Source organism: Accipiter gentilis, chromosome 22 (assembly GCF_929443795.1).
Source record: "Accipiter gentilis chromosome 22, bAccGen1.1, whole genome shotgun sequence".
NCBI lineage: Eukaryota > Metazoa > Chordata > Aves > Accipitriformes > Accipitridae > Astur > Astur gentilis.
This window is the reverse complement of record NC_064901.1, coordinates 17,710,834-17,735,489: the sequence shown is the minus strand read 5'-3', so window position 1 is coordinate 17,735,489 and position 24,656 is coordinate 17,710,834. Positions and strand designations below refer to the sequence as shown.

The 24,656-nt window shown below is 37.7% G+C and overlaps 1 protein-coding gene across 6 annotated transcripts in view; it reads right to left on the bottom strand.

Moving 5' to 3' along the window:
- RBM25 (RNA binding motif protein 25) overlaps window positions 1-24,656 on the bottom strand; it is a 39,688-nt gene that overhangs the window by 3,663 nt on the left and 11,369 nt on the right. For 4 of the 6 annotated variants that reach the window (XM_049825366.1, XM_049825365.1, XM_049825364.1 and 1 more), the window contains 16 exons: window positions 23,761-23,881; window positions 19,966-20,015; window positions 18,307-18,477; window positions 17,933-17,990; window positions 16,583-16,743; window positions 13,798-13,980; window positions 11,510-11,563; window positions 11,168-11,251; window positions 7,288-7,568; window positions 6,498-6,720; window positions 6,085-6,174; window positions 4,338-4,411; window positions 3,463-3,613; window positions 2,793-3,117; window positions 1,487-1,761; window positions 946-1,044 (listed from right to left, as the gene is read on the bottom strand). In XM_049825366.1, the coding sequence (XP_049681323.1) occupies window positions 946-1,044; window positions 1,487-1,761; window positions 2,793-3,117; window positions 3,463-3,613; window positions 4,338-4,411; window positions 6,085-6,174; window positions 6,498-6,720; window positions 7,288-7,568; window positions 11,168-11,251; window positions 11,510-11,563; window positions 13,798-13,980; window positions 16,583-16,743; window positions 17,933-17,990; window positions 18,307-18,477; window positions 19,966-20,015; window positions 23,761-23,866 (2,385 nt within the window). In that variant the 5' untranslated portion in view covers window positions 23,867-23,881. Of the gene's footprint in view, window positions 1-945; window positions 1,045-1,486; window positions 1,762-2,792; window positions 3,118-3,462; window positions 3,614-4,337; window positions 4,412-6,084; window positions 6,175-6,497; window positions 6,721-7,287; window positions 7,569-11,167; window positions 11,252-11,509; window positions 11,564-13,797; window positions 13,981-16,582; window positions 16,744-17,932; window positions 17,991-18,306; window positions 18,478-19,965; window positions 20,016-23,760; window positions 23,882-24,594; window positions 24,655-24,656 lie in introns of those variants that run through there. The other 2 variants (XM_049825368.1, XM_049825370.1) reach the window with 2 other exon arrangements.

Here is a 24,656-nt window from a genome sequence, read left to right as displayed (position 1 = left end):
AAGTAAAAAATGTTAACTGCCAATGTGGTATTAACTCTGAAATCTAATGATAAAACTATCAGTTAAAACAGCTGCTCTTGTCAACTGCTCATTTATCAGCTTCCACATGTTTATCTAACAGATAACAGAGAGCATCTAGCATGTACATATTATGCATAAGCATTAAAGGAGGTAACTTGTAAAACATTAGGGTACATACTGATTCCAAGTACACCAGCTGTCTCTGCTGACCAGTATCATAATTACAGTGAAGCTAGGAACACACTGCCTTCAAATACATATACTGCAGTGTCCTGGTTTCAGCTGGGATAGAGTTCATTGACTTCCTAGTAGCTGGTACAGTGCTATGTTTTGAGTTTGGTATGAGAAGAATGTTGATAACACTGAAGTTTTCAGTTGTTGCTAAGTAATGTTTAGTCTAAAGTCAGGGATTTTTTTAGCTTCTCATGCCCAGCCAGCAAGAAGGCTGGAGGGGCACAAGAAGCTGGGAGGTGACAGAGCCAGAGCAGCTGACCCAAACTGGCCAAAGGGGTATTCCATACCATGTGATGCCATGTCTAGTATATAAACTGGGGGGGGAGCGGGGCTGGGGCAAATCACTGCTCGGGGACTAACTGGGCATCGGTTGGCAGGTGGTGAGCAATTGCATTGTGCATCACTTGTATATTCCAATCCTATTATTATTGTTGCTGTCGTCATTTTATTATTGTTATCATTATTAGTTTCTTCTTTTCTGTTCTATTAAACTGTACTTATCTCAACCCATGAATTTTACTACTTCTTTTTTTCCAATTCTCTTCCCCATCCCACTGGATTGGGGGGAGTGAGTGAGCAGCTGCATGGTGCTTAGCTGCTGGCTGGGGTTAAACCATGACACGCAGTCATTGCTGCAGCTTAAATAGGGAGCAAACCCCAGACTTCACAAAGGAACTGGAAGATACTAACCTTAGAACAAACAAAGTCAACTAGCGTGGCTTCTTCTTCACCAATATATTCTATTATTTTCTTGTTGATCCACGGTCTAATTCGACGTTCCATTAGTGTCTGGAAAAAGAAAAAGAACCAAACCCCATCATTTCCATAAACTTTACTGTCTTGAAACAATACTGCCAGATAGGCAGCTATAAGACCCAAACAACTGTTTAGCAGAAGATACATTTTGCTATCAATGAGATAACACTTAGAGATTTGGCATCTGCAAGTATTTGACAGCCAAACATGTTTTCACAGGACCTTTTTTCCACCCCTCCATAAAACTGCTACGCAATTTGTAGCAATAATTCAGAAGAGACTAAACAAAAATAAGCAGGCATACTTCAGAATAAGTATTGTATACGGACAAGAAATACAGTACTTAAGTTTGATTCTATTTGATGCTGCTGCTTCAATCCACTGGGGTCCCAGGAGCACTGTTTTTCTATTCAGTTCCAAGGTTTGTTTGGAAAAATTATGCTTTTTTGTGACTAGTTAAAAGAAATCAACTTACTGAATCCACAATTGACCAGTCAAGAGGATAAGCAAAGAGCTCCGGTTTTGCTGTGGGAATCTTCTCAATGAGACTCTTAATGTGTTTACGTTTTTCTTCTGTGTTGACACTGCCTTTGATACTGCTTTTATCTTCTTCCCCATAATCCAGGGGGACAAGTTTCCTTTTCCGGGGCACATCATCACTGTCTTCATCATCAAATTTATTGAAAACACTATCCACAGCAAGCTTCTTCCTTTTTACAGCATTGGGCTGATTAGGACTGTTGCAGGCACCTACAACCCAAAAGACAGAGTAACATATTCACAAACTGCAACTGAAGCTAGTTTGCTCTTCACACATTTCTTGAGGAATATCAGTTTGTATGTTATATAAATGTCTGTGAATGCCTAGCATCAGTGCCATAATCTTTCAAACTCTGTTATAAAAATGGCAAAAGACGTAAAGATCTCAAACGGAGTTTGTTCAAGATTTTTGAGAAATAGGGTCTTCTTTCTCTGCCCTGAAACCAGTTAGCACCCTCATTGAGGGAGGACCATAACACAAGTTCAAACCTCAGCAGAGACAGAGCATGGAAGTGAAAGGTTGCAATGAATATAGCTGTAGGAAAAGCATTAATCAGTTTGCCTAATACCATACAGTTTCTCTTCATTCAAGATCTAACACAGTGAGTGCTCAAACTGCAGCCCCAGTGTAATTTAATAAAAATACTAAATAGTAAGTGAACAAACCTTCTGGAATACAAATATCCTCAGTTCTGCAGCTCAGAACAAAATTTTTTTTAAGACACAAGGAAACTGCTAAAGTACTAAGGAACTCTACACTCCTGTTCCATTCACAATTTTCATCAATTCATTGTGCTACTCTAAGAAGAAGAAAAAATAATCTAATTTTCAGTTTTCTTCTTTTAGAAGGATCTTTGTGAACAAACATAGGAACTATCTAGGGCTTAAATCTCACATATACATCAATGAAAAGTAGCAATGAGTTTTGAAAGAGATATTTAGAGATCTATTAAGGTGAAAAACCATGTGGAAATAACTAATTCCAGCTCAGAGCATTCCTAAAAAATTCAAGCCTTGAGGATTCCAAAACTTCTGTCCCTTTTCCCCCCTACAGATTTTGGAAGAACAGAGATTTATAAAAAGTATCTTCTGGATAGAGTCAAGCACAACATCTGGATAACAACAGCTCAATACAAGTATATCAAAACATACAATATATTTGGAAAACTGTGTGGCTACTCAGCTTGGCATTTTTTTCATTCTTATCCCATATGGAACATTAAAATATAATGTAAACTTGCCCAATTTGAGGCTAAGTCCTATTTTGGGCCGATGCTCCTCCGGCTGCTGTTGATCAGGTGAATTTTCATGAGGGATAATAATGCCACAGGGAGACTCATCACCAGGTGTGTTAGGGGTTGCATTTCCACTAGCAGAAGAAACAGATGGGGCAGAACTGATGGGTCGTAAAGTTGGTTTAAGGCAGGGCTTTTGTTCAGGCTCCTCCTCCTCTTCCTCTGGTTCTTCTCTTTTTTCCTCTTTTTCTGCCTTTTCTTCCTCTTCCTCCTCAGACTCTGGCTCTTGTTTTATTTGTGGCTGCCTACGTCGCTCAGCCTCCTGCTCCATCTACAACAAAACAGACAATTAGCAAAAAAGAAGCTTTCTCAAAACCAGCACTGTTTGAAAGAATCTAAAGATCCTCTTTTTCTTAAAGAAGTCTCTGTTAGTCTGCCTGCAACTACTGCCATTATAATCAGAAATACTGATTAATCCAAATTTGTTTTCGAACTCCATCCAAACATAGATCTGGAAAGTTAGTTTTTGTTTCTAGTGTTCTTACTGCTTACCTGGACTTCTTTTTAAGAAACACGGAACAGAGCAAATATTAGCTATCAGATCTCTGGCATAATTTTGATCAATACCACCAGAATAACAAAGGCTCTTTTTCCTGTCACACCAACAGCTACTTACCCTCTGGAGTTCTGCATCTGGATCTGGGTGTCCTTCTGCCAGAAGGCGCTGCCTAATTTCTTCTAATTCTTCCTTTTCCCTTTTCCTATCCCGTTCATCTGCTTCCATCTCTTTCTCCCTGTCTCGTAGCCTCTTCTGAAGAGCACTACCCCTACAAAAGATATGGATTTTATATATCAAAGAACATTCCAATGAGAATCTTGTAACACAATATAAGAAATATCTGGTAAGAGATGTTATATTCCACTAAATGGAAGTAAGATTCATAAGAGCATCTGGTGTCCTTTATTTTTGTAACCGAGGAATCTAAGATACCAGTTCCCAATCTTACAATACAGAATTTACCCCATCACATTAAACAGATGTAGAGAATGTGACAGCTGGTCTTGTTAGAAAACAAATCAAATTATAGGTTTTTACTTAACAAGAACCAGTTCTGCTAAATCAGTTTAATGCAAATTTTAGTTAGCCCCATGCTGAAGGATCTTCCCCATCTTTTACAGAGTTAACTAGCTTGTTCTTTGTACAATTTACAACTTCCTTGTAGTGAATTTTTTAGAGGCATACTTGGTCCCTTCTCCCTGCCCCTAACACCTTATTTTGGTATTACAGTGACCTCTGCGCTGCCTCACCCACAAGTTAAGTGATAGGAAGGAGCAGCTACTCCCAAGCATTAACAAGTAGCAGTAAGGAGTTTCCTTTTTTCCCCTCTGGCACTTATCAAGTCACACTGAAATAATTTAGATAACTATAAAACCCTTACATCACCACATAATCAGTCAAACAAACTCTGTAAGCCTCTGCCAACAAACCCCACAATTGTGTTAAAATGAACAATGAAGATTTTATCGTTAGGAATCAATACAAAGACATACCTGTAGTATTTTGGATCATCTCTGTCATCATCATAATCTTCTAAGAATTCTTTTAACCGTTTGGCTTCTTTTGCCTGCAAGAAATTGAAACATAAGTAATGTTATAAAATGATTTCTGGTTTTCTCTCAGAGTTTAAAATTTAGTATTAAGTTTAGTTTATATCTACTATGCTTCAAACTAAAAATACAGAGTTCCAGACAGAAAATTGAAAGGTTTTGGAACTGCATCATCTTCCAGGGATCTGTCAACTTCCTATCATACATTCAATAGCAGATAGTACATCCATTATGTCCACTGGCATCACGTCTCCGATTTACAGACTACTGTTCTTTTATTAGCATTTCAAAGGGTTTTTAAATATACCGCTCCCCCACTTTTTTTTTTTTTTTTTTTTTTTTTTTTTTTACACATCACAAAAGAGGATCAAAGTTCCTGTTCTTTAAATCTGTAAGTTTGGTATTGGATATTTTAACGTGGCAGCTTAAGTGTATTTTATCACTGTTGTTTTGTTTCAGTAGCTGTGCTTTTTAAAAAAGATTTAGTTATGCACAGAAACAAATCTAAGGATACTTCTAGGGTAAGCACTCTCCTACTGCGTTACTAATCCAAACCATGTGGCACTCTATTAATGCACAGACCTGAGACTGAAGGGGGCAAGAGGCATAAAGGGGATACATTTTTTCCCCTCTCTCATAAAAAAAAAAAAAAAAGCAGTTCTTTAAAGAGAACACAAATTAGGACATTCTAACCTGTATCTAAGCAATATCTTTAAACCAACAGCAAGGGATTTCTATGCTAATGACTTCAAGAAACAAATTACAATAACAGTTGTAAATTCAGCACAAATTTTAACACTGCTCTCTACAACTGCCATCCATAGCCAGCATCCAGGAAGATTATGAATAGGAAATATCCTCGAGTCATTCTCAAACACTTTTTTCCCTTCAACCATTTAGGAGGAAAAATTGGATTCCACATAAAGCAATGTATTTTCTAATTCTCTCTCCCCCCCAACCTTCTTTCCTGTGTCCCTTTGCATATTTTGCTTTGAAGCAATTCACAATACATCTCCTGCTTAGGATGCTCTCATATCTTCTCTCTTTCTCTGAGAGAATTATGAGGTGAAATAACACCACCATAATTTAAAACCGACTTCTTTACACTTCAGCACAAAACTACAAGATTACAGAAATATCTATCTTCCAAAGGTGTCTTTTGGGACAAAACTTCCAAGCATTACACTGATAACTGTGACAATTTCACAACTAAAGAACTAAAGACAGACTTTTACAAAGTGCTTAGATATATTATAGAATATTATAACATGTATTATAGAAGGTTCAAGCACATGAGCAGGTTGGAAGTAAAAAGACTGGTCTAGTTCCACCTGCATGACATAGAACATACAGTAGGTTTTGCTACAAATCTGACACAAATACAGGGTACAGATGTAATAGTGCACAATGATCAAACCACAGTATTTTGCAGCTGCCTACATCTCATTCTTTCGACTTCAGAAGACCAAGCCACTAGGCTTTGTTTTCCAGGCTCTCAATAGTATTCCCACTTATTAGACATCTGCTGTTCCAAGTCTTATTAACTTTTTTTTTTTAATTAAAACATACATGGTGTTTATACAAAGTGAGAGTTTTACCACTATCCATCAAGACAGCAGCAGAATGTTCCATTCTAAATGGCACCCGAAGAACAAGGGGGAAAAATTACAAGTAAAACTATAAGACTTACCATTTCCCTTCTTCTTTCTTCTTCCCTTTCAGCCTCTTTCTCATATTCTCGACTTTTCTTCCGTTCTCTGATTTCCCAGTTTTTAAGACGCTACAACAGAAGAAAAAACATACACTCCAATCTCAGGAACATTAAGGAGAGCAATATTACTTTAGAGTTAGTTTGGATTATTGTTTAAAACCAACTGCATTAAAATTAAGCAAATTATTTATAAGTTAAAAAACTAGAATAAGAAGTCCAAAATTGTTGTGACAATGACTTACGTATTCTGCCCCGATTCACGTAGTCAAAGGATTAAAAATGTATTTAGAAACAGGAGAGGGAGAAGAAATTATATGTTTTATAGTAGAAGACTTATTATCACGCCTCAGAAACAATTTTTCCCTTAAGGAACCTTAAAAATACCAACCTACCTCTTGGTACGCAGCTTCTTTTTCCCGCAGTTTCCTCTCTAGTTTTCGGCGTTCGTAGGCATCTTCTTCATCTTCTTCTCGGTCTCTCTTCTTATCCTTCTCCCGTTCTCGTTCCCGTTCGCGTTCTCTTTCCCGTTCCCGTTCGCGTTCTCTTTCCCGTTCCCGTTCGCGTTCTCTTTCCCGTTCCCGTTCGCGTTCTCTTTCCCTATCTCTGCTTTTTTCTCTAAAGGAAGGAAGGAAGTCCAAAGTTAAGTGCAGAGCTTTCCTCTCTGCTCAATCAAATGATTTAACTTCAAATTATGCAATGCACTGTTCATAGCATCTTGCAAGTTACTCTTCTTCTGCAGTTGTACAAGATGATTAGCTGATATAGCAATGGGCATAAAACAGTATTTCTAATGTATTCAAAAGCCCATTTACTTAAAAGTAGTTGTTTGAGCACTAACGATTAAATAGCGATATCTACAGAAACTAAGCATGAGCATATGGCAATTCTTACATAAGGCTTACAGACAACTTGAATCCTACTAACAAGATGATTTAAAGTGAAACAGCTATTTTTTTTCTATGGTGAAAAGGGAAAAAGCAGCATCTAGAGCCTGACATATTTAGGCACCGTTTAAGACTGAAAGAAAATACAGCATTTTCTAAAATTTTAATTTCCTGTCCTTACTCTGACCTTCCAAAAGGACCATTCGCCTTTGAGTGACAGCTGATCTGCTGAACTAGACGCACTTAGTAAACGGTACTAGGGAAAAACTGAAATAAATAGCAACTCAAACGCATTTACCTTGATCTACTCCGATCCTTGTTGCGATCTGAACTCCTTTCACGATCTCTGTCACGATCTCGGTCTCGTTCGCGGTCTCTGTCTCGGTCCTTAGTTCGGTCACGATCCCTATCTCGCTCTCGTTCACGCTCCCGTTCCTTCTCCTTCTCTCGTTCACGCTCCCTCTCTCTTTCACGCTCCCTCCTTTCTCGTTCACGCTCCCGTTCCCTTTCTCTTTCTCTGCGTTCTTTTTCAATTTCCTGTCTTTCTTTCTCCTTTTTGCCTTTTTCCTCCTCCAGTTTCTAAAAACCAACAAGAGAACTTTCATAGTTAATTTTGTAGTTACAGGAACTGGGTATTCCCGACGCAACACACAAGGCTGGTAATGGAAATACCAAAACCGCCACTGATTTTAAAATATTAAATAGGGTTTGGTGGGTATTTTTTGGAACTCATAAGTATGAAATCAAAATGCAGCAATCACAAGACTAAGTTTCGTGCAAAAGCATAGATCTACACAGACCAGCAATCTCCAACCTTAGCAGAGTAGGGCTGGCCTCATATTATAAGCTGACTAAACTGCACATACACAGTGCACTGCCAGTCATGATTCAGGTGGGCCACAAATTCCATTGGCCCTATAAGCCACTTGGGTACAAGCAAAGTGAACTTCTAGCTGATACAATTAATTCTTTTCAACTAGGAAAATATATTTCAGTGGAATGCTTACTGGGACAGTGAGTTGTTTCCCAAAAAGTCTTGGCAGACCAAAACTGTCCTATATTAAAACTTGGGTAAAGAAATTTATCCACTTACACATGGTGCATGTGGTTAAACAGTGAGGAGAGCTGCAACCTTTCCCCTTTTCCCTCCCTAAAAAAGTTCTAACAGTTCATTGGTAAGAATTGGACTCTGCAGAATGGAATCCTTAACTTCCACCACTGCAAGATGGAGAGAGTTAAAAAAAAGGTTGGAAATAGCTCTTTTGAAACACAGAAACTAAAGGGTTACCTGCTACAGTTTTACTAAAAATTGTACAAAATTGCCACTTTTTTTTTCAATTAGAAACAGTTCCTATGACCAGAATTCCTATAAGACAATAGAAAATACATCAACAGAATGATAGATAAATCCATCCTTGGAAGCAATTGTTATGTGTTAACTTACAGATGCTGTGCTAGGACATGGACCGCCAACACTGGATTAACCTTGCCTATAAGCTATGTTTCTGGGAGGAAGAGCAAGTACACGGTTCACAAATATACCAAATAACAACCAAATATACCAAATTTCAACCTGATGGATGCCAGAATACCACTTTTTTGAACAAATATTGAGCAGAATAAACAGGTTTATCCCCTTTGGCTCCACGTTTACCACCACTGAAATGAAATTAAAAACTGGAACAATGAAACAGCATTTTCTCTGGTTTGGTTTTTTTTTTCTTTTCTTTTAAACAAAGCATTTAAGACAACTTTAAAAAGCAATCTTACCTGATAAGTATTCTTCTGCCATAGGCACAGGGACCAGAGAACCGACAAAGGATTACAGAAGTAAAGCTAATTCACTAGTGATTAATGTATCCAGTGAAACTACACTGCATTGATAGCACAATACAGGCAAACTAATGTTGGATACATTGAAATCACAAAAGGAAAAAGGGACTAAAAATGGTAGGAATTGGTAGAAAACTGATATGAAAAAACAAAACTTAGATTCTACGATATACACTGGGCTGAAAAGCAGTTTCTAAAGGACTGTATTTTACAGGAGCTTTACAGTGTTAAACCTCAGTACAGTCAGGTGTAAAACTAGGTTGTCAACTTTTAAAAATCCAACTTACCTCAAATTTCATATACTTTTAAAGAAAAGTTTACATACTGAAGTGGTTGATACTTACAGGTTATCTTAGATGTTCCAATAGAAATTTCTTTGGTTGAACTCCTGCTTTTTTGTCACTCTCAAAAACTTTGTTCGTGGTGAGATTTCTCAAGAGAGTGGGGTTTTTTTGTTTTGTTTTTTTTTTTTTTTTTTTAAATATATATTCACACAAGTGTAAATACACACACACAAGTCTTGGTGTATTAAAATCCATTTTGTAGGTCCTTTCTTAAAATCCAATTGAAAAAATAAATTGATCTATTTTGTAATCAAAATCTGACCTCATCAACTTCTATCAGCCTAAGTAAGAGGATCTGAAAGGGTAATGGGATGGGAACAGCATCAGATAAATTGAAGTAATGAACAGAAATGAACAGGTAGAAGAATTATAAATCTTACCTTGAGCTCTCTTCAGACTCGTCCGTGCTGTAAATGGACGCCCCCTGCAATGCTGATACCCTGACAGTCTGTGGTTATTTTTTTATAAACTCATACCAAAAACATGCAAAGGTTCACTGTGCTCACTAGCCAGCTGCTAAAGATTCAACAGCCCCTTTTAAACATATCCAATATACACAATGACTACTTTCAGTTCATTTTTAATGTTAAGAAACCCAAAATAGCCCCCCAATAATACAGATTAAAGGCAGTAAAATGCCCAACAGCTTCTGAAACAATGAAGCATGGTTTTTGGTTTTTTGTTTTGTTGGTTGTTTTTTAAAAAAAACTTATTACTTGTTTGCATCTTAGTACCAGTGACAACTTGGGGCTCAGAATTGAACACAATTCTACTGAAGTTTCACCACTGACCAGTTTCACATTCATTTGCTGAGCTTCTCCAGATGATTTCTTTTAGAATTTTTCCCCAGGTTTTTATCTCCAACAACTTCAGTCAAGAGAAAAACTGAATACGTGTACATACAACAACGTGTAGTCACTTGTGTTTACACTGATACAGTTGTGTGAAAACATGGTACCATCCCCAGTGACTGCATGTGGTAAAGCTGAATAACATGGGCATACTTCACCTTGCTGTACCTTCAACATTTTCTTTAACGTTGACTTTGGAGTATTTTGAAATAAAAGTGCGTGCTCAAAAGAGGAGCTTGCTGATACTTCCCTAGGCCAAGGACCATTCCAGTCTTGTTGGGGAAAAAATAATACCAACTTTAAGCTAAACATTAAAATAAGAACATTACATGCATAGTTGTGCTTTACTATCCGCAAGTAACATATTCCAAAGCAGAAACATTCACAGATGCACTAGCATTAGTGGAAACTTCTGTAAGTGGGAACCCTGAGGTGGGACTTGATGTGCACAAACATTTCCAAGCCAGTTACCCCTTTGCATATTTTTCTGAGGGGGCATCCATAAGTATAATAAAAAACAGAAGCTCATACTTACATCCTATTCCATGTTACTTTCCAAGCTGTGAGTTTCATCTTGCATTAGTCACCATATGATCTCTATCATAATGGTGGGGGTCAATGAATAGATTAGCTTTATGGGAATTTACAGTTCTTCCATGCATCTAAAGTTTGGTAAGTCTGGTAACCACTGACCTAGTTTTAATCTTCCCCCACTCTTAACTTAGAACTATTAAAATAAAAGACTTAAATTTAATTCAAGTTTCAACTCTTCATAAAATCTTGGATTATGTTACAAATCTACCTACAGAAACACACTCAAGTGTATGTCTTATACTGCAGCCCCGTTTATCCTTTAGTTATAAATATCTTGACTTAATGTATGTGTAGAAACTTAAGTTGCCTTTATTCATGTTAAAGTGAGAAGACTGCAAAATACTCAGTAGCAATCAAAGTCTTAGCATAAAGATGTCAAGGGCCACTTTAACGTGGTAGTTGTCTTTTTTTCGACTTGTAAAGAACTATATGTATATTAAACCTAATACAAACATCATTTTAAGTGATATTGCAATGTACTGCTAAATTTTATAATAGTGGTTTTTGGATTTTGAAAAAGCCTAATTTGTATCAAGTGCAAAAACAAGAATACTACCTTGTGTGTGTCTCTGAATTTACTGATCTCTCTTGATATCAGGTCTCTTTTGTCTTCCTCCATTTCTATAGCATTTATATCCTCCTAAAAAACAAGGGGGACAGGAGGAAAAGCATTAAGAGCCATCTGCACAGACATAGGAGAACAAGAGAAAAGCTGAAGGTTAGAAGTTTTCAACCGGTCTTGCAAGAGATAAATAAAGTCCTTCTGCAGTACCAAACCTGACAGTCTGATGTTAATGAGTGAAAAAAAAATAAATAAAAAAATCAGATGGACAAGAGTCACAAATCTGGCAACTAGCAGTAAACATAGTCATTGTCAAAGCCTACAATGTAAACGAACCTTGGTGATGAGTGGATAAGGTATCAGTGGGGCCACTGGAAATCTGCGGAAAATCTGCGGAAAAATCCACGGAGATTTTTTTTTTTAAAAATAGATTGCACACTACTCTGAAAAACAATGTTTTGTATGTTTGTACTACAAAGCAATATTGTATTGCTGTGAGCTCATTTCTTTGATTCAACAAAATTACAGAAGAACCTCGCTAATTCTCCCTTCTCTGAACTACTTAAAATACATAGTGAGGTCTCATATTAGTAAGACTTCACTGTATTACAAGTGTACTACAGGATATTAGTATGCTATGGTAGCATCATAAACAAGACTAAGCTACACTTGCCAATATAAATGATCAGTATATTTGCGGTGGGTATGTCTTGATGTTATTTACTCGCTAATTCGCAAAATTTGGTAGATTGCACCTACTAACTAATAGTTAGTGCGAATTAGCGAGGTTCCCCCGTGCTTGAAATTGAAAACCAGATTCCACTCACTCTCAGTTCCCCGCACACATTTTCAACTCCCCCACATCAGTCATGCCTTCATCCAGAAGAACTAACAGACTCTGCTGCTAACACCAGCGGGAGTCTTCTTCACACCAAGCTCTTCAGGGGACAAAAGCCCCAAAGCTGGCAAGTTTCCCTGCCCCCCCTCCACCCCCCACCCAACCATATATCTGCATCCATCTTCCCTTTCCCTCCCCACCCTCCACAGTCCTTCTCTCCCCTCTCCTTTAAGGACAAGAGAGCAATGAGCTAGGACCATCTCTTCACTCCCACCTCTATCCACACAGGCCAAAGATGGCAACTTCCAAGTTTCTTTTCCTCCCTCCCAATATGGGAAGGGTGATGGGGTGTAATTTCAACCCACAAGTGCTATGTAATTAGGAAGAGCTTATTTGTCTACTTGACTAGCTCAGATTGGTCAAATTCTACATCATACAGAGCTAGCAGAATATCCCTCTGTCCCAGGGACATACTCAGCACCCAGGTCTTCCAAGACTGCAGTGGTCTCTTACAATGTTTAACTACCTGGCATTTTTCATGGCCATATATATATATATACATATATATATATGTACCCACAGGACAATACACATTGTAACAATGCTTGTAACAAAAAATACAGCTGATAGCATTAGACAGTGACTCATTTGTAAATTCTCATCCAAGACAGCATCTTCTCCCAAAGGGAGGGAGAGGAAAGAAAAACAAATTCTCAGCTCAGCACTCTTATACCTCAGGTCAGCCATGGCTAACAATGTTGTGGGGAAGATATACTCGCTCCCTGAGGGAGATGTTGCTTCTTGCACCACAGTTAAACTCCATGACCATTTGAAACTGCATTATTGCCTTGGAATAGGTACTTTGCAGAAGACTTAAGTGGGCAAAAATCTTGGTCAATCAATTTTCCAATCTCTTTCATATTAGGTGCAGAATGGTAGGCGTGAAAGCCTGTTTTCCCATGGTTAGAAACTTGGCTGGAAAAGCTAAGTCTGAGTTTGGTCATTCTTATTCCCCCTTCTCCAGTTTGTTTTAATCCATAAAAAGGTCATCCACAGAACCAGGTCTAAACCAGAACATTCATTCCTGCTTAACAGGGTTTTTTTGCATTACACAATATATAAAAACCAGCTGATCAAATCCAGCCAAATTGAGACATGCGTGTAAAAGTGATTTTGTAAGGCAGGAAGATTACAATATGCCTTTCATCCCTGAAAGACCCCTCCAGGGTTTGTGAGGTATACATATATACAACTAATGAAGTACTTCCACATCTGGGGAGACAGCTGCAACCAGTTGGATCAAGGCGCACTACAAGAATGCATAGTATAAGCAGAGAGAAGAAGAATTTTGTCAAAAACTACCAGAGCAAATTCCTGCCATTACAAAAGCGCCCTGGCACCTTTCAATGGAAATGGACGGTATGCAGGAACTCTTTACAGTTGTTTAAGTTCTCATCTGAAAAACCCTACAAGCACATACAGATTAAACTGCACTAAATTCAGTATTTCCACCTTCAGAGGGATGAAAGGTCAGTTCAATCCTGCCCAGATTCAAACCTGTTGTTCCAAGAAGTCTAGGTGCTTAGATGCCTAAACCATCCTGAAGGGATGGTGTCTATAACTGACTATCTTTCAGCTTAAAAAAAATGAAACTGCTGCTGACATCAATGCTTGTTGATTTGTTTTCTCATCAGGAGTTTAGGTTTAAAGTATTTGCACAAGGTTTGGCCATTATATAAAGGTGAGTTGAAGAAAAATCTGTTTTGTCCAAAATCAAAACACATACGTCCTCCTTCTTTTCCTTTTTCTTCTTCCTGGGGTGAGAGTCAGATTCCTGGGAGGGGGCATTGAGCTCGCTGGAATATTCTCGTATTAAGACTTCAATGGCCCCTTTAATTATCTGATCTCTTCTTTTCGTTTCCTCATCCAGTGCTTCATCATCATCATTTGTTGTCTCTGGTCTGGAGTTCTAAAGAAAAATGGCAAAGTAACAGGAATCAATAAATTGAGAATAATATTAGTTTTAATTCAGAAGTTCACCTTTGATTATCACATTCATGCCCCTACAGCATTTACTAATAAAAAAAACAACCACAAACCAACCCAAACAAAAACAAACCACAAAACAACACAACAAAACCCAAAACCCCCACAAAACCCAAACCACCTACAAATAGTTATCAATTGCATTATTTCAGTCAGATCTTTTCACACAGGCAATACCATAGGGATCACATAGTTTTACATGTGGAATGGCTGCAGAGAGCAAGTGTAGGGTTGCATAACAAAATAGAACAGATAAATGGTGATTAAGGTGGTAGACAGGAAAAGAGAAAGTGCACGCACGCTCACAGAAAGGCAACCACTATAGTCCAGCTCTTGGTCAAAAGTTTCTGCCTTGCATCCTCCAGAACTTCAAGTCATTTCAATAGCATTTCCTCAAAGCCTTCTACTTAAGTGCCATGCAATACAAATGCCTACCTATAACTTTCAAGCTGCAACTTATAATGGGAGAACTATAGTACAGAAACATTGTTAGGGAAAACATTCCTTGCACAGCAAACATTTTCTTATTATTGTTGATCAATTACTTTGTAGTTCCTCATCTTTTTGCCCCTTTCCACCTTGTAGGGAGGAAAGGGAACACACACAAAGAAGAGCGTTTCACAAAAAGTTACATGAAAGGGTAGAACTATGATTTGCATAATGAGCAAGGTAGCCCACCTCTTGATCCCCTGAATCTTTTAGAAAAATGGAATCTCACCTGAGAATCCAGCTGGGTATCCCGTCAAGCAATAGGTGGTGGGTGGAGTGAGGGGGAGGGAAGGGTCTGATGGAGCAGCAGCTAAGAATGAGGGGGAAGGGAGGATTCAGTTGGAGCTGAAGAAGCTGCCAGGCCAAGGAGGAGCAGGCTGAAAAGAGCTAGAAGGCAGTGACAGGGAGTGGAATTGAAGAGGTCCAGGGAGAAGAAGTGATCAGGGAAAGGAGCTAATTAGATAAAGGTTTGCTTGGTGTGTCTCTTTAAGAAATTGTGTTGTATTGTACACGTTTGATTTCTTAATAAAAAAGTTTAAAGAAAAAAGTTGCAACTTTTGGATCTGAGTGGCACCAGCACACCAATGACGGTATGAAAAGAATCTCAAGCAGTACGATTACAATACACTTCATCAATATTCCTCGGCAATTCGTAGTCTTTATTTGCACCACCACAAACAAACAAAAAAAAAACCCATTTGGAGCTAATCCCACTCGACGGTTCAACGGAATTGGCACATACTGTTCACCAAAACCACAAACAGTAACCTCTGCTTTATTACAATCAATCCCCCAGGATTAATTGTAACCCACAGGAGCTCACAGAAAACAGAATTCATGAGAGATGTACAAGAACTCCACTGATACTTTTTTATAATATCAGCTGTGAAGCACAGTATCGCAGGTGATGCCAACAGGAAACAAGGAAGTATGGAATGAAAAGGTCAGTCAAATCAAACCCTTACCTAGGTTAACAGCTAGTACATTACTCCATTCAAAACCCATGCAGTTAGCACTCTGCTTTACCGAGCCATTGCATTTAATCCCATACACTGGGTACACAGTCAAAAATGTGTCAAGTACTTCAAGTCATCATTACGCCTCTAGTTCTGGTTATATAAAATGAAATAAAAGTACTCATGTTCCCACTGTATTTTACATACCTTTAAGAACAATTCCAAATTGGAATTTTAAAAATTTACCTGCTACAGTGTGATTAGCATTTTTAGTTTTCTGAACAAGAGCCTCTTCTCACTTTCATTTTACAGAAAATAATTGTTTTAAGTACTATCTTAAGGCATATGCAGAACTTCAAAATAGTTAAGAGACCAAACCCAACAACTTGATTGTGATTTGAAATACATTATTTTAGCAAAGAAACAGATAAAATTGATTTTAATGCAAATTTCTCAGTTAAGTATCTTTGTCTCTCACAAGAATTCAATATATAAGATATCAAATATCTGCAATTATTCCAGAACAGATCCTTAGCTCTGGAAAAGAATGGTACAAAACCAATTTCCCCATCTACTAAAAGTCTGTAAGCTACCCACTGCCTGATAACTGCATCATCTACTGAATGATCTACTTCTTTCCTTTTCATTAATTTGTTCTAGAAGATCATCAGTGAACAGGAAAGAAACTCCAATTCTCCTCATACAGCTGATTTACAGAATCTGACAGGGTAACAATTACTTCTAGAGTTTATATACTTTCAACAGTTTCTAAACAAAAGTGAAGCAACAGAATCATAAGGTATAGCACGTATTACTACACTTTAGAATGAATTACAGAATTAATTCTAGAGATTCAGTTGTAGCTTACAGATAAGTTTGAATGCTGGTAAATTAAGAGCTTACACTTCACTGCCTTTCAACATATCTTCAGACTCATTAATGTGATTCTGAGGAAATCCTAAAATGAATTAAGGGCAGAGACAAGAATAGAAACTAAGAGACACACTCACAATCTGATCTAGCAAGTATATTACATTACCCTCCTGCCAAAATAACACAAGTCATACATTATATACATACCCCATTAGAAGCCTTTTTCTTTGCTTTCCATTCATCTAGCTGAGCCTTTGTCTTTGCATCAACTTTGACTAGCAGCTTCTTCTCTCCGATCTGGAGGTCATGAAGTAGTCTCAGTGCTCGTAGTGTGGATTCTGGTTCTTTGTACTCACAAAATCCAAAGGCTGAAATGGATGATTGAAATGAAGAGTAAAAGTGTTAAAGGTCTTCAGGCAATTTACTTTGTGTAAGTAAAGTGTTTTGAATCAATACACTTGGAACATAGGCACTTCTGTTTTTGAAACCAGGAGTACACATGATAAAAAGTCAGAAAGATCAGTCACCGCATTAGTCTTTGCTATAACTAATGCGCCAGTGAATTAGGTGAAAGCAATACAAACATCGTAGCTGCCCCATCCCTGCAAACATTCAAGGTCAGGGTGGACAGGGCTCTGGGCAACCTGATCTAGTTGAAGATGTCCCTGCTCATTGCAGGTGGGGTTGGACTAGATGACCTTTAAAGATCCCTGCCAACTCCAACCATTCTATGATTCTATGATTGTGGTTCTAAAGCTTTGGACATGTCTGTCTTAACTAAGGAATGCAGTCTATATGAAGACATGTCTCAGGTGGATTTGCAATTGTCTGAAGACCAAAGACATTGATCAACAGCTCATTGTTAACCTAGAGGGAGGAGTACTTCAAACTAGATTCTTCACAACAGTTACAGAAAGCTGTAAATGAGAAAAACACCTTATGAGAGCAAAATAAACAAAGTATGATATATAAGAAAACGGAAGAAACTGAATTACAGCTTGAAAAAATATAAAAAAACAACCTAGGGAAGATATGAGAACACCAACAGTAAAAAACAGTAACCAGAATTGTTTCCTCTATCCACTGGAGAAAGGTCACATGAAAAAATAAATCAGTTCTATTTGATAATAGGGAAGAAAGATAAATTTTATATCAGGAAAACCTCCTTAACAGAGAAGGACAATACCTAGCAATGGAAGAGACTATTAACAGTGTTGCAAATACGCTCCTTTGGAGGCCAAATCCAAACTGGTAAACCTTTCTCAGGGATGGGTCTATAAACTCCTGATTCAGTCTCAGAACAGAAAGGTGAGAAAAAATAGGGCCCCAAGATATTTTCCTATTTAACCTTTCTCAATTTTATCTTCTTCATTCTGTCTTGATTTCAAGGACAGAAAATACTAGCCCTCTCCTAGGAAGTATTTAGCAGTTAAATATCATATACAGTATCCTAAAATGTAACAGTATTAACAATAGCAATGTGTCAGACACTTGAAAAGCTGCCAGGTAATAAAAACAAGAGTCTGACTAGAGATTTTGAAAAGTATGAACAATTACCTTGAAGTTTTCCAGACGCCCCTTGGACTCTCTTCCAACTCAAAACCAAGCCACATTTCTGCATTAAAGATAAATATTATTAAATAATATTATTGTTTATGTTCAAAATATTACCAAAACTTAACGGCTCTTTGCAAAAAATGACATGTAAAAAGGGCAAACACTACTAAAAAATAAAATAAGTCTATGTTCACTGACATGCACAGCTTAAAAAAAGCTGTACTCTTCACTTACTGACTTTAAACTCAAGCGTAATGGACTACAGTTCCAGTGAGTGGGACTAACTCTGCATTTAGTTTCAATCCACTGCTTGTGGGTCATTACTTCATCCAACAGCCAGGGATGAAATATAACAAGCAGTCCACTGTACTTACTGCTAGAAGCTGCCGTATGAGCATGTCCGAGGCCTTCTCAGAAATGTTGCCTACAAAAACAGTGGTAGTGGGACCACTGTTTTCATCGTTTTCTTTGTTCTTTAAGCCAGGATGTTCTTTTCTGGCTCCCAAATGTTTTCCAACCATAGACACTGTGGTAGGAACTAATACCTAGAAAGAGGAGGAGAGGGTGTAAAATAAAGCGTTGGGTTGTTTTTTGAGGTTTTGGGGGGTTTTTTTGTTTTGTTTTTTTTTTTAATTTAAATCCATATGACAAAAGAGTTGGGGATGCACATGTATTTAAAAATTAAATTTTCAAATGAACTTTAGTTAGGCTTACAGAGTGAGACCCAATAAGTGGTTTAGGCTTTAACACTTTATACAATACAAAAGACTGCCATTTTCTGGCAAAGACAGACAGAAAAAAATTGTGTACCTGCACATGGCTACTGGAAGGTCTCAAGGTGAGCATACAGTAACATTAGGTATTATTTCTTCTACAAGTAATTAATTTGCAACATTTGAGTCACTGGAAGTTGAAGTACCTTACCTAACAGTGTAAAAAAAGCAAGCAGCAAATAGAAAAGTAACTCTGACTCAAAAGGCTTCAATGGACACGTGACAGGTCTTAAAGCTTTCACAGAGTGAATAAAATACTAGTGCTTTATTTAATCAATACACAACCCAAAGCCTCTTTGGGTTAAGGAGCAAACACTTGTAAAATAAGCCATACAGAGATAGGCACAATCATCTCTTCCATTTTGCTGCACCTCTCTCCTTCCACCCATGATTTTTTAATGGTACACATGCACTGAGTCCCTCTTCTCAAAACACCCTTCTAGAAGTGTCACTTAATAAAAATTATTTTAATCTGAAAACTGAATAATGCATTTGTTCCGGTATCTTTGTCTTAAATACATCAGTTACCGTGAATATATCCTCCATAATAGAAGCTATCAAAAAATTCAGTATTTTGGGGAGATTTCACTCATGCAAAATCTTAGAAACAGTAATTCACCTTGAAGACAAAAAGTAACATTTGTATCTTAAAGAGTGCTTTTTTTCTGCCCCATAAATCATAAACCTTCCTTCCAACTAGAAATTAGTAAGACAAACAGAAGAGACCTCTCTCATATGCTCTTCCATAGATGCATACTACATGCAACTATTCCTTCCCCTGCAACACAGGGAAAGAAATGGAGCTTGTTTGTAAGGTTGTCAACATACATATTTCTGGCCAACTCAGCAGTGCTGCATGATGGCCTTACAAACCTGGATGAGGTGATGCCTCCAGAGCACTCTGTTAGGCCAACAAACTCAAAAGCAAGAGAGCTGGAATCTAACTGATCTAACTGTACTGCATAGGAAGACCATGCATGACACAAAGGCAAGGCCTAAATCATTGTATTTGAGAGAGGTAGGTCTTCTTGCAAGAATAGTAATTGCTTCACCTTTGCAGCTAGCAGCTTCAGACATTACTTCAAACTTTGTCTAGGTCAGAAATTAGCATAATATTTGCACAACAGTTGCATTTAAAGTGAAGCATTTCCTTTCATAGTATGAATTCTGATGGAATAGAGCAAAACAAAAATACTGTTAACATCTACTTTTACTCTCCACTTTATTTTGCTATCATCTTATCTCCACTGTAATACTTACAGTCGGAGCAGGAGCCATAATGCCCATTGGTACAGGAATCATAGGGGTCCCTGAGAAAGACAAGACATTAATATTAGTCTAGCCTGTTGAGATTACTGATGAATACAAATGAACTGATCATAGATGTGATTTCCAAAGCAGACAGCAATTCAGTCAAAAAAGAATTTCACAGTACTGATTACCATTAATTCCTTAAGCACTCAAGCACAGCCTGAGTACACTAACATAACGTGCATCCTGGTCACTTCTATCATATTACCATTTCAACTTTGTCACAAACAAATCTATTTTCAAAGCACATTCAAACCACAGTATTCTTCTAGAAGATAGCCGTGTGATGAATGAGGCAGTGAGTTCCATAAATAGAGAGCAAAAGCAGCTGAAGTCCTACAGATTATAATCTCACTCCTGACTTGCTCAATTCTCATAGCACAATCAATTCTGTGTACAGCATCAGGAAGAGGTCCTATAGAGAATGCCACCAGGCTTCATGCTACTATTTATGGAATAGCTTAATAAAGGTGGCATAGAAAAACCTCGATCTAGAAGCTCCCTACTTGCTGAATACTTGACTTGGCAGTCTCTAAAACTTAATTTAAAACAATATTTAATCAGGTGAAACCATTCAATACCCTGTTTCCCCACTACCAAATTCACTGGTAGCTTTAAGAACTATCACATGAGCCAATATCTGATCATAATAAAGGCTGTTTATCCTTCCATGCCAGCTGCTAGAGGATGGATTTCAAAACTACTTGCTGACCAGTAAAGACGCTGAGACTCAAGAACAATGAAGTCAATCTCATGTTCTTCGGACAAATACCCTCTAGGGATCCTAGATCTCTTTTTACATTCCACAAAAACTTCCTTCATCTTTCACTCTCAATCCTTCCCTTTTAATCCTTTCCTTCTCCATCTCTCTTACTGCTGTATTCATAAAATCCTAACCAAACTTCTGCAACCTACCGTTCCTGGACTTGTTCCCTCACCTTCTGCAGTGCTTAGTTGTGAAACAACACATCTGCTCAGACACCCTCTCCAGCTTCTTCCTCAACCACTCTGCTTCCATCGTTTTCTCCATCACCCAACCTCTTCCTCAGACCCTTCATATTAAAGTCATACTACCTCCTATCCCTCCAAACCGTTCAGAGAATCAAAAGGTGTATTGGTCTCCCATGCTCTCAGTTTTAATTCACCATGGCACCTCACAGACTGGAGGAGCTACTCCAAGACAAGACTCCAATAGTGCAGCACTGTAACTATTATAACTATAATTACCATGATGCTGAATTTACATTTTAAAGTTACAACTCAGTAAAGATACTTGTGTTATCACTGACAGTTCTCTGAAACTATCAGCCCCAATGCTCAACAGAAGCCAAAAAAATCCACTAAAATGTTGGGCATCATCAGCAAACATAGTGATGATCAAGACCACAGGCATCATTTAGCAGCTATACAAAACCATGGTGCACCTATACCTTGACTACTGCCTACAGACCCGGTCTCTGCAACCCAAGAACAACAGGCAGCCTTAGAGAAGAGCGACTACATGACATAAGTGTTGAAGCAGCTGCTTTACTAGGAAAGACTCTACACTCCTGAGACTCTCAAAGTGTGGAGGTTTGCAAGGCATGGAACATGACTTAGGTATACAAAACCACAAAACACAAGTCACCCAACTCTCACATCAGAACTGGGCCAGGAGGGGGACACTAAGTAGGCAATGCATTTAAAGACACACATAAGAAATTAGCACTTTGCACAGTGGTTAATGAACCTCTCAAAGCTGGTGCAAGAGGTAACAGTGGAGATAGACAGTATCAGCAGGTTCAAAAAATATCAAAATGTGCATGAATGACAGGTCCAGAAAAAGATAAAGGAAAAATGAAAGATCATACTCTAACATCCCTAATGATACAGTTGTATGAGGGAACAGACTCGGAAAGCAGATAGGTGTACATGCCCACCCTAAACACCATCTTGTGTATTCCCGCTGCCCGGATGACACATCAGGCTATACGGACTGCTGGTCTGACCCACTACAGCATTTCTTACACACAAACCATAATTTTTTACATTTTAATGGTATCCAATGATTTTCAGAGATTACAAGAGTTATCAGAATCACCTCCTTATCAAATCTTCCACACTTAGAGATGGAAATGCTAGAACTTCTTATTTTTAACAGCCATATTTTTAAGCAAAACAAAACACTTTTCCTAACTTCATTCTTACATAAGCAAACTGCTCTAACTGAAACTTTTCAAAAAATTATAGGCTGAGATAACTAGAACATGATGTTTTGACCAAACAGCTAGCTAAAGATAATATTATAAGCCACTAATATTGTGATCTTAACATATGAAATAACTTCAGAGTAGACTTTTATAAAGCCACTGTGGCATTTTTGGCATTTTCAACTCTATTGATACACTTGTGCTAAGAAATGAGAGATCCAGATCCTCTACATGTCAAAATATGTTATCTGCACAGGTAAGCAAATCATGTTTCTAGTGTGCAGAGAAAAATTTAATTCTCACCTAATATCAGGCTCCTCCACTCTACCTACTGTTTGGATTACTAATACTGAAACAGGACTATATAAAAGTCAAACACAGCAAGAGAACAAAAAGATCTTTGTTGTACATGTTAAGAAGCAAATGTTCAGAGCAGAAACTTCTATCAGGCATTTAAAAATATTCTTCAGAAATTTATTTTTAAAAGTATCTAGTGTTTTTCACACTTGTACATATAAATCTGAGCTAGTAAAGATAAGTATGGTTTTAAAATTTAACCTGAAATTTTTGATGGCAGAATGCTACCTAATCAAGTTCTCTGCCTTTAGCAGAAAATAGATAACATTTCATGAATCTCACGAAAAAAGTTTGGAAAAATTCATGCAAGTAAGGATTAGCCTGGTGAATTGGTATGCACAAACCATTCCTGAGTTCAGCCATCTGGTTTTTAAATGCCTTTATTGTCTATAAAACACTTGTGCACAACACAGCTTAAGACCATAGAGACAGGAGTTATATTTTTGCAGCCTTTGTGATGAATTTTAAAGGGTTAATTCTCTGATGTATTCCTCTCTCCCACTCGCTCTGTCCTCTCCTGCCTCCAGTCACTGTTATCTATACTGGCAAATACAGAAAGAAGGTGGTTCCAGACAAACAAATTAAAGTCTCAATGCAAAAACCAGAGGCTGATCTTACAGATGATCAAAGGTGGGATTAATTTTGGGAAGATCAGAAGGACTGAGGGATGTAACAGTAAGTTTGCAAGATGATAGAGGAAAGAATGTAAGAAGCAGATTAAAAGAAAGTGGGACTTAAAAAAAGTGGAGAAAAACAACGCAAGAAGTTGGACCTTCTCTGAAAGTTACTCTGTATTTACACACCACAGACACTCAGTGTACCCAAGTGTTTCCAAAGGCTTATATGAAAGCAACTGAAAATCATAGTCTACTGTCAAAACAGTGGCCCTTAGAGTATCTTAACATTAACAAAAATCATCACCTAGCTTCAGTCTCAAAAAAAAAAAAAAAGGTCCAAGACAAAGTCTGGTGTTGTCTCTAATGGTTTGATTTCTGGACAGAAGTAGGCAGCTTTTGGTAGACCAAAAGAAGCCTGCTCACATGACATGATCTGTGGGTAAACTAGAAACTCACTTGTAATGTACAAAAATCAGAGTTACTGAGATACATTAAGAGCCAGTAACTTTTGTAAATAATATAATTCAGAATAATAAAGGAAATTTATTTCTACAACACTTCCATATACTAACATAACTTACCAGGAGGTACGGGTGGAGGAAAGCCAGGAAACTGTGGAGGTGGGATCCCAGGGGGAAGTGTTGGGATTCCCATAGGAGGGCGATTCAAATGAGGTGGAAAAGACATTCTTCCAGTCAAAATCTGTCAAAGAGATAGAAAACTTGTACTAGTCAGTTCCCAAACACATATTACGAAAGCAGTGCAAATGATAAGTGTCCATAATGATTTTAAATCTTCATATGGACATTCACCTACAAACTAAAACTATTTTAACTCTTTTTCCCCAGCTATTCATTAAGTTACAAATGTAGTTGAAGTCTTCTTTCACAATGGAAAACAGCATTTCTAAGAAACTGTTTCAGAATTAAGTGAAAAACAAAACTATATCTGACTCCTCATACCAGTGGTTTACAAGGAGTGTCAATTAAACAGCATTTAACAGTTTGTACAGTTTCTTTAAAACAAAGCTATCTTTGCAGTATCTGAAAACAGAAGTAATCTTGTAATATATTTTCAATAAGGCAAGTAGTTCTCTTGTACAAGAAATGAACACATGCAACAGAACTGTGGAACAAGAGGAGAGAAAGAACTGGGACATCCCAATGCTCAGCATTAACAGGAATTGTATTTAAGACAACATTAGGGAGATGCCCAAATTCCAGCACAGAGACAGTTAAAAGCTTGGAAGAGAGTTCTCTAATCTATTTTTAACCTCCCAGTTCACACATCTTCTAGAGCTCAACTTGGATGACAGCCCATGAGCTCAGAGTCACTATGCTACCATGGAGAGTGAAAATTGTTTAAATATCATTTGCTATTCAGATGGTTGTTATTACTATGTGCATATTACTGACCCTGTAACAGATGCCACCCAATAATAAAAAACTCAGGATCACTCAACACAACTAACGAGGCA